Consider the following 10,909-nt stretch of genomic DNA (forward strand, 5'->3'; position numbering starts at 1 on the left):
TCTTGAATTCCTCATCGCTCATTTTCTTCATGGCAGTTGCCTTGACACTTGTTTTCATTTGATTATGTCTTCTCTCTGAACCCACTATATGGCTATCAGTAGCCATGTTTACCTTTTGCTTTTGTGAACACTCCTTGTTCACCTGTGAGCTGCAACAAGCCTTCTTCATTTTGTAACAAGTCCGCTACTTTTCATGGTACCAAGTTCTTCTCTTGGTAACTCCTCTCTTCTCTTTTTCCTCGGAAATTCTACCCACACTCACTATGGAATTTCCTATGGCAACTTCTATGCAACTTCTGCTTATTGGAAGTTTTCCTTCTCCTAGTTCTATGCAATAGAACCTTTCTCTTCTTTTCCGATTACATTTATCCCAAGCTTCAAAAGTTGTTAGGCTATTGCAATTTCATGTACTCACCTTCTCTTTAAAGAACTTATGTTGTCTTAATTTCAACAATTTAATTTTCCACTTGGTTTTGTCACAAATTCCTTCACTTAAGAGCTCTACATGCAACCTCTTCCTCTGTCACAACTTCACTTGTTGCAATGACTGTTATCTCCAAATTTCCTTCTCTGTTGCCTGCAAATGCAAATTCTTTATGACCATAATTAATATAAAAGCACTGAATCCATCTTTATAAGATTGGTGCTAAGATCTTATCTTCAATAGTCTTCCTTTGATTCACTCCACTAAATCAATTCCTTTCCAGGAGCACACCTTCTCTGTACTTTTTCAAAATAATGCCTCTAAAAAACATACCATCTCTTTCAATATTTTGTATTCATCTCCAATACATAGAGCATCCAAGATCTGATATTACTTGATGCAACAAAAATTGAATTTTCCTAGAAAGTTCAACTTCTCAATCTCGATTACATGTACAAATTTTGTTATTTACCCAATTAAACATTATTCACCGCATATCAAAGCATTTAAAATAACAGACACAATAATACAAAGAGGCATACACAGAGCCTTTGGAAAATTTGCATTTCCATTAAACAAAGGAAAATTATACACGCATAAAATCATAATGATACATTTCTCTCTTGGCTTATGCTACATTCATTTGGCCATTTTTTTTCCCTTTAGGCTTACAATGTTTATAATAACATATACAAACAAAATATATTTTCCAAGATCCATAAATGAATCCACAAATCACTCGTGCTTTTCAAGGTAGACTCTCTTTTTCCTTATTGAAAAAATCTTGCCTATCCATAGATTTTCCAGATCCTAAAAGCACCCCCAATAGTTTCTAAGATTTCTAAACTTTTATTATCCTAAGAACTTGCTAATTGTTACCAAGATTTTTTCTCCTACAACCTCTCATGATTTATTTCCTAAATTTTTCATGCCTTAAAAGGAATTTTCTTCTTAAAAATATTAAATAAATAAATTATAATTATTTACATTAGGGAAATAAAAAATTAAAATTATTTACATTAGGGAAATTAAATTCATTTTCCATGTTAAGACCCGATTTGGAGCTTTGTCTCCAAAAAAGCTTGATGACTTGGAAGTTTTGATGCTCCTGCATCAATTAGGAGGATGGTAGGGATTTAACTTCGTGGGAATATTCTAGAATATTCATAATAGTATACGCAATTCAAAGGTTGAGATTTATCCCCAAAGTAGTTATGCTCTTTTTAACATTTTAAGTAAATTTATTAATTAAAAAAAAAAAAATCTATGAGCAAGTGTCATATGAAGTGAGTCATGGTTTTTTCATGTGGTATTGAGAAGCCATGGTAGTGACCCATATTATTGTAACAAAAATTAAGAATCTCCACTATATAGTGAGTATAAATCATCATCATTAAAAATCTTATTCTATATTAATTTTTAAAATATATATATATATAAAGATAAATCTGTCACACTTATCTTCAAAATAAAAAGTATATATATATATATATAAAATAATAAAACTTGAGTTTTTAGGAAAAAAAATATAATGTGTAAATATAAATCTATCACACTTATCTTCAAAATAAAAAGTACAAAAAAGACTTTCTACACTTTTCATTTTATCAAGGGCCAAATTCTTATGCAACTAGACATAAGTATTTAGGGGAGGGGAAAATCCTTGTGAATAACTCACCAAACTTTAATCCGCCGATTAAAGTGCCATAGTGCACACTTTTATAACTTTAGCCATGACTCGTCGAATTTCTTCAGTTTTCTTTATAAATTTTAACAACCTACAACCTTGGGATGATTTTGTGGGAGGCACATGTAAAACATTAAATGCTTGGGATGATTTTGTGGGAGGCAGATGTAAAACATTAAATGCATTGGTGTAAGTATTTGAGGGGCTCAAGTAGACAAGCTCTCAAGACCCAAATGCCAAAAAAAAGTTGCAGCAGATCAACTAGGAATTTGGAGATTTAGAACTCATAGCTAGAAACCGAATCCTATAAACAACTCCATTACTGAATCCTATAAACAATTTATTTTATTTGTTATTTCATTATTAAACACCATAATCACTAATAATTATTATTTTAAAAACGACACCAATTTAAAATAAACATTCCCATCTAGACCACACTAATTATTCAACTAATACCACCTCATAAAATGTATCTTATAATTCTTTTGTCAAACGCGTTTTCATTTGCAAGCGCATAAAATAATAAAATGAAGTAATTAAGCTGAAGTTCCATGTAACGCAGGAACTTAAACTTACTATGAGAAGATTATTATGTGCGGAAAGCAGGGAAGATTTAAATTATTTGGTATCTAAATGATACTAAAGCGTAGAGTATAATTGTCGGGAATATAATTTTTTTATTTACACAATTGGAATGCATTCTTCTCTTGATTTCTTTTATTGTTTCAATTGCAGCGTTAAAGAGGTCAAAATTCAACGCCTATATTAACCGTATGACAGAAAAAATTCTACTTGTGCTAATGCTCTACTTCCAGGCGTTAACCAAGGCACAGAAATCCGCATGAGTTCCAGAGTCGTTTATGTCCTTGGAACTGAGGCAGTCGAGTGGCCCCACCATGGACTTGAAAATGAACCAGGCATGATGTCCCAGTTCAGGATTAAACAGCCAATCATGCACATCCCATAAGATTTGAACAGGAACCCCGTCTACATAGATGGTACCATTGCCCCTAAATTTCCACAGCAAATGTTTCACTTCCATCGCGATCTCCCTATCAACGCTGATAACCAGTACCGGATCACCAGCTCGTTTGTTTTGGCACTCAATCGATACTTCGTGTGCCCGCTTCCCATACCCAAACCGAGCCACGGTAGCGAAACATTCCTTGCCGAGAATGCTTTCCTCTCTCGACACCAGAAGCGCCTCGAGAGACGGCCTGGACTTGCTCTTTCTGTATGCCTCCGTTTCCATGTCACCCAATAACAAAACCATTTCTTCGTTGCAGACAACGGCAACGTAATACCTTCGTTCAGGTTCAGGCCCGGCCACGAACTTTGCAGATCGCAAGTTCCAAAATACTTCGACTTTGCTGCCATCGATAATATCCGAGCTCTTACACGATCCCTGCTTTCTCCAGAATTTCCACGGCTTTATTTCCACATTACAGACGAATCTGCTGACCAACGATTCTCCAACAGCAACGCACAGGCCTTGACCCATCACATTTTTGTACCAAGTAACCGTTATAGAAGTACGGACGCCCTCCCCTACTTCTGTCACATAAGTGGAAACCACCACATTCTCAACGGTGTTGAGCTTACTCTCTCCTGCGAAGCAAGAGGGCAGTGGCACCCCACCTCGCATCTTCTCTTACGAGGATTGGAATTCCTGGTACTTGCTGCTTTGGGGATTCTTCAGTAATGTCGATACAGGAAATGGGTCAGAGAATCTCACCTGGGCTAATTGTGCTAAACACAGCCCAAACAACAACCCAAAATATTACTGAACTATATTGGGTTCCTCCTCCTTCTCATGGCCTTAACAACCAAGAGCACAACAGGAATTTCTTGAGGTTTTCTCTATTGATTAGATCGCCTCCACCAAAGCAAATCTTAAGGGCTCCTACTTCCGATGGTATTTTACACCGCAAAATAGATGTTCTCGCACCAAGATGCAAGCAGAGAAATGCATAGGGATATATCTGCCCAGAATATCTCGGATGAGATGATTTATAAGCATGCCGAACCCATATTGCTGGTTGGATTCTGAGAGAGTCCCGTGTACTGTTACAGTCTACGCTACCCTCCTCGTTGCTTCCTCGAGACTGAAGACCACATTATAATACGGTGGTGGCCATGTGAATGATGCCAACGATCTTCCGAAGTTTCAAGTTCCAAGGTACGACAAATTCATCAATGTATTGAGACTCGGACAGATTTTCAACATGTGGGAGCGTCCAATAGAGTCTGAAGTCAAGCGTGGAGCGTGGATCGCGTCAATGATAGTGATGCTCGACCTTGTTTGACAGAAAATACTGTAACTAGATTAGTTTGAACAAAGACGCTTACGTGCCCCAAACGTTTGGGTTGGAGTCTCTTGACTTAACACATTCAATTCCGCACTGTGGCATGCATTTCTGTGGAGCTAGATTTTTCTTCAAGGAGAAAAGAACGCTCACTTTTATATTTATAAAAGAAAGTTTAGGTTACAATTTTGTTTTTTTTAATCAGTATATAGATCTGTCATACAGTTTGGGAGTTACATAATGATTCTTCGTCTAAAAATACCTCAAAAGTAGTCTTTAATTTACAAAACAGTTTCGAGATAGATACATATTTTTTTTTATTTTTGTTCTAAATAATGCCTAATAAGTAGTCGTTAGAGAAGACCTGTTTCTTTATACCCGACATTTTCCAAAACAGAATGTGAAAGCCGGTAACAATGACAGTGTAGTAGTCTCAAAATGTGAAAACTCATAACAATGACAGTGTAGTAGTATCTATCTCGTGAAAAGAAGCATATGCTAAAGGATTGGTTTCATGATTGTATGTAGCATAAAAGATGACTCATGAAGTTTTCCCAACTCCTCTTCTTGAAAGTTTGTCTGCAATGTGATTGTGTTCCCTGTAGATGTGTCTGTAAGTGATTTGCTGAAAAGTACCTTCAACTAATCTTATGGGCTTTATCCAATTTGTTAACAATGGAGGGTGGAAACTAAATAGGCCCGAAACCCAGTCAATAATGCACTTAGAGTCCTCGAATATCTATAATTTGTTGATGTTGAGCTATTTTGCGGTGAAGAGAGTGCCCCATAAAGCTATAATTTATGCCCTATTGTTGGAACCCCTCCCTCCCTCCCACCAAAAATGATAGAATGTGCTTGGTTCTGAAATGATGAGAGCAGTGTAGCCATAATTATTGTTAGAGCAGGCTTCATCGAAAAAACCAACTGGGAAACTTTGCCTCAAATCCAATGCTTGCGCCTTTCTCAATTTTTGTACTTTTTCCCTTGGTCCAATTTTTGAGAAATAAGCCACAATCCCCAACACTATTTTTATCATGTCCACCTTTTTATTCTAAAAAATATTTCGGTTTTGCATCCCCAGATGCCCAAGAAAATGTAGAGTTGTAAAGTGCAATGTTCTTTATGAGACTTTAACCAATGTTTAAGGCATGAATCCAAAGAATTAGAATTCCATGTAGCCACAATCCCTAAAATGTTTAGGACATAATTCTAGATATTTATGGTTGTAGGACACCTCATAAATAGATGAAGAACATCCTCCAAGTTTTGCATGCAAAGGGAGCAGATGCTAGGTCGAGAGAAGCTTTTATGTGTAACATTTTCCCAAGTGAGAATTTTTTTGTGTAAGGACAACCATCCAAAACACTTAAGTTTCAGTGGCAACTCCCTAGACCATACTTTTTGATACCATATGTGATCCTCCGCAATGGGTAAAGAGTGCAAGATACTCTTGTATATTTCTCTAACAGAAATTGAATTCTTAAGTGTTTGCCCTGCCCATAACATCTTATCCTGCGCCTCCGTAATAGTTATCCCTCAATCATTAATCCGAGATATGTAATGCTCCCATTATGTCACCATACAATCAACAAGACCAATTTTAGTTGCACTAAGCTAGGATTGAAAATAAAATTGACGTTTCCGAAGAGTAACAATATGTGAATGGTAAATGATACCTCTACCATGAAGATTTAGAAGGAAAGGTGCTAATAGGGAGTAATTGCCTTGCAATCCCTGAATAGCATACAAACCTATTTTGACATGAGATCCATTCCCAACCTCCCAATAGAGGCCCCCAAATAACCAATGCATGTTCATCATCATGCTTTGCCAAATGAAGGAGAATATTTGTGTGATTTTTGCACCATCCTTGATCTATACTTCATACTCCTTATATCCCATGTGCTTCCCTCTGATGATTTGTTACCAAATGCCCCTGCCATTTAGTCCTCTCCAACAGATCTTGCATATTAAAGCCCTATTGAAATTAAGTGTGTACAATATCCCCCATCCCCCCTCATCGACAACTTTTGCTAGTCGTGACAAGTGAACAAGGTGAATTTTTCCAGTTTGATTTGTACTAGTCCACAAGAATCTGGCCAACATAACATCTATGTTATTGATTATTTCTATTGGTAAGATATATAAATGCATCCAGTATATTGAAAGAGACTGTAAAACAGGTATGATCAGAATTAGTCTAACACCCATGGTAAGCCATCTGAACGACCAATTTTTTAATTGGCCAACAAATTTCTGAATAATCCAAGCCTATTCTAAATTTAGATATTGATTAGGCTTAATGTGGAAATCTAAATGAATAAAACCAGAGTCCAAGGGCCGAGATGTAAGTCCAAAAAGTTCACAATTATCCAAATTCACATCTTCATCTTAATGAGCGGAGATCAGTTCTGTTTTGTGCTTATTCATATCAAGTCTGGATGTCGAACCAAAGTTCGAGAGGAGATGATGAAAGCGGGACCATTCCAGGATAGTAGCCTCTCCACCAGAGAGAATATTGTCGACAAATATTGGATGAGAAATTCGAATTTGTCTAGTCATCCTAATGCCCAAAAAAATTTCCTCGATCTCAGAATTCATAAATCCTCCTGCTAAGTGCTTCCATGACAAGGAGAAAAAGAATGGGACATAGAGAACATCCTTGATGCACACCTCTGTATGCTTTAAAAAAGGTTGTTGGATAGTCATTTAAGATGAAAACAAAGTTAGCAGGGATCACGCATGCCATAATCCAATTTATGTTCGACTGAGTGAGACAGATTTTATGTAAAATCAATCTAAAAAATTCCTAATCAACATTGTCAAAATATTTATTTAGATCAACCTTCATCAAACAAGAATTGAGGATCCTCACCTTAATAGAATAAATGCATTATTGTGCTATGCCCACGGTGTCTTGTACTTGTCTCCCTTCGAGAAACCCAAATTTCTCTCGTGAGATACGGTTCGACAGATAAATCTTAAGTATGCATGCAATGGGCTTAGAGATCATTTTGTAGACCGAGTTACAGAGAGAGATGGGGCAAAAATATTTGAAAGAAATAGGAGACTTAGTTTTTGATATTAGTGTGATAAAAGTAGCATTCATGGCTCCAGAGATAAAACCATTTTTCTTAGATGCTTCAGCCACCCCCAGAAGTTCTAAGGACATAAGTTGAAATAAATGAATGCATAATTCCACCCCACATTTGCCGGGTCCAAGACTTTTGTCCTTGGCACATGCAAGGAGAATGCTATGAATTTGCTCTTTCATAACCGATCTACCCAATATATCATTCTCAAGCCCATGTATCAACTGTGGCATATGAATAATTAAATCCATTGTGCATGTGTGGGGAGGTATCTAGTAGAGAAAAAACCCTTAAAGTGGTGAAAGGCGGCTGACGTGATATCAGACTAAGAAGTGAAAATATTATCCCCATCATCACTGATGCTCCAAATGGAATTTTCACTCCTCCTCATAGAGGCAAATCTATGAAAAACTATGATTTCTTGTCATCGCCTGCTACCCACATAGCCCAACGTTTTAGGCTCAATGCCTCTTCTTGTGATTTATCAATAAACATCTTCGTGGCTTCCAATTCCAAAATCAGTAATTTGCAGCATTAAGAGGAAAAGGATGGGTCATCCAAATTATTAATATCACTCATGGCTGCTTCAATAGAGTCTAATTGGAGAGATTCAGTTTTTTTCTATGTCAAAACCCATTTTTAGACCTCCCTCTTGAAGATTTTTAACTTGTAATAGAGATGTTTCATATAGGACGGGCTCTGATGAATAAAAGGAATATTCCAAGAGAGATGGACAATGTCTTCAAAGTCCTTATGATCCAACCATGAATGGTTGAATTTAAAGGGAAGATCATTTTGATAGTTGTTGAAATCATAATTTCAACGCTGCCTACGTACGCAGGCCAAAACCACCGAACGAAAGCATAAAACCGCCAAGGGATATCGCACCGCTATCAAACGAAAAGCAGTTTCCGTATATCGACCTCCGATGCGTTTTGGTGCAGGCACGTGGCTCTCGCCTGACGTAAGCAACTCTGACATATCGGGTGGTAAAGCTCAGCAGTTAAGTGCCTTCCGATATCAACCTCCGCCGTCCGATCTGGTTGTGTGTTCTCCACCGTCGATCTCCGAAGTTGCAGCCCGTCCACGTCAAGTCAGAATTTTTGCGTGGAGTGAGGACAAAGCTTGGTTGACTGTCGTCCTATTTGCGATGGAAGAATTAATGGTTTTTAATGGTTTTCGTATTGTTTGGTGGAGTCCCATTAATATGGGCATGGGCGCTTAGTTTTAACATAGTTTTTATATATATGTTTTATATATATGCGTTGACCATTATTTTCATAAATACACATGGAACGAAAAAAAAGGTGTGCGTGTTTTTATATGTGTTGGTCATTGTGAAATGAGAGCGCGCGAGAGCTGAAGTGTATGCTGTAGTTTTTATTGAGTGGTGCCTGCGAGCAAATTATTTTGGGCATGGTGGCTCTGCACAATGTGAGTGCGTTTTTTTATATATGTAATGCCCATTAAAAACCAGAGGTGAGCGTGGTTTATATGTTTTATACATATATATTGGCCATCGTGAAAGAGATGAGCGTGGATTGTTTTAAGTGTTGGCCATTGTAAAAATGATGGAGGCAGCATAGTGCACAGCAGTGCGTAGTAAAGCAAAGAGGAGATGAATGCACAGCAGTGCTATCCGCAAAGATGAAAGGTGCAGCAGCGAAAGAGCAGGGAGAGCTCAGAATGAAGACCAGCATGTGAAGCAAGGGAAGATATTGCACAGCAGTGCATAGATCTTTTTATGTATTGGATTTGCATGGAAATGCAAAAGAAAAGAGTGCTCAAGCATTCTTGAAATTGTGAATGTAATTTACTGCATATGTGTAAAATATTTTTACAGCAGTATGTGTAAAAATAGTTTTACAGCAGTAATGTAAAAATGGGTTTTACAGCAGTAAACCCAGCACAGTGAACTCTCAGGTGGAGAGAAAAGACAGAGTTTTTGTTTTTGCTGAATGCAAGTTTTTGGTAGATCCCTCTGAGTGAAAGAGGATGAATGTGTATCAGTGTTTTTGTTTTAATGAATTGAAATGATTTTATGGCTGTGTAATACTCTGTTCTGAGTTATTTTTTTTGAAAGAGGTTCTCTGCAAATGATCCTGGAACAGTAAAAACAGAGCATTGCCTCTGTGGTATTTGCTTGAATGGTTTTTGGTATTTTCCCCATTGAAAAATACCCAACAGTGGTATCAGAGCTAGTCCAGGCTCTTTGAAGACTCAAAGAAGCTGAAGGAAGGTGTTGTAGCAACAGTCAAACTTCTCCAGCAGTGTGAAGCCTCAGCGAAAAGGATTAAGGTATTCCTCAAGCTTTCATTTGTGTTACTGTTATAAACAGTCAGTGATTAAAAAAACACAGTCAAGTATTTAAAGCCTAGATAAGAATGGCAAGGTCAAAGAAGAAAGCCTCCAGGGCTGTTAAAAATGTGTCTCCCTCCTCTACTAAACTAGAAGGGAATCTATTTGAAAGCATTGTATTTGAGGTTCCAAAGTTTGATGGAAACTTTGATGTATGGGAAATAATGATGAGGGCCTTCCTAATGTTTGAGGGGATTGAAGTCTGGGAGTCAGTGATTGATGACAGCAAGATGGATAAAGAATCCATGGAGTATGATGCACAAGCAGCAAAGACTATCTTGGATGGACTCCCTAATTCTGTGAAGAGGAATCTAGGAAAATATACATCAGCAAAAGATATATGGGACAGACTGCATGACCTTCATGCAAAGGGAGCACTGACCATGACAATGAGTAAAGAAGAACCCATTATAGAAGCTGAAAGTGAGAAGGTTGACCTCATCAAGCTTCAAGTAAGAGAAAGGGATGAAGAGCTTGCCAAGCTCAAGAAGGAGCTTGACCAATGCAAGAGGAAACATCATGAAGAAGTCATGTCTATGACAAATCAGTTGAACAGAGAAAAGAAGCAGGAAGATGTCTTGACAGGTGAACTTGAACAAAGACACAAGAGAGTGAACAAACTTGTAGAAGAGATTGGACAGTACAAGGTAGAGGTCTCCTCCCTTAAGTCTGATCTACAAGAAGCCAGGAAGCAGGCACGAGAAGCTGAAAAGAAAATGGAGAGCAGTCAAGCAGAAATCTCCAAAATGAAGACTGATATTATCTCCCTCAAAATAGTAGCAGCTGAAGCTACTCGTAGCAAAGAAGAAACTGAGGAACAGCTTACAAAGAAGAACAATGTATGTGAACAGTTGGAAGAAGAGATTGTCCTCCTCAGGAAGAAGGTTGAAGGAATGAACAAAATAATGAAGAGCTCTCAAGCATTGGATGACATGCTTAGCTATCACAGATCCCCATTTGATAAACCAGGACTTGGGTATGTAGGTGAATCCTCAAACAAGGATGAGGATGCTTTAAGCAAAGGAGATGTGAAGAAGCC

General features: G+C 37.6%; 1 protein-coding gene across 1 annotated transcript; it reads right to left on the minus strand.

Moving 5' to 3' along the window:
* Positions 1-2,919: 2,919 nt before the first annotated feature.
* LOC149186225 (uncharacterized) lies at positions 2,920-3,759 on the minus strand. The gene has a single exon (XM_089409259.1). It carries the CDS (start codon positions 3,757-3,759, stop codon positions 2,920-2,922), a length of 840 nt encoding a protein of 279 aa, XP_089265385.1.
* Positions 3,760-10,909: the final 7,150 nt, after the last annotated feature.

This window comes from Pinus tabuliformis, chromosome 3_1, assembly GCF_031772625.1.
Source record: "Pinus tabuliformis cultivar Carrire ecotype Pingquan chromosome 3_1, CPIR1, whole genome shotgun sequence".
In the NCBI taxonomy this organism is placed as follows: Eukaryota; Viridiplantae; Streptophyta; class Pinopsida; order Pinales; family Pinaceae; genus Pinus; species Pinus tabuliformis.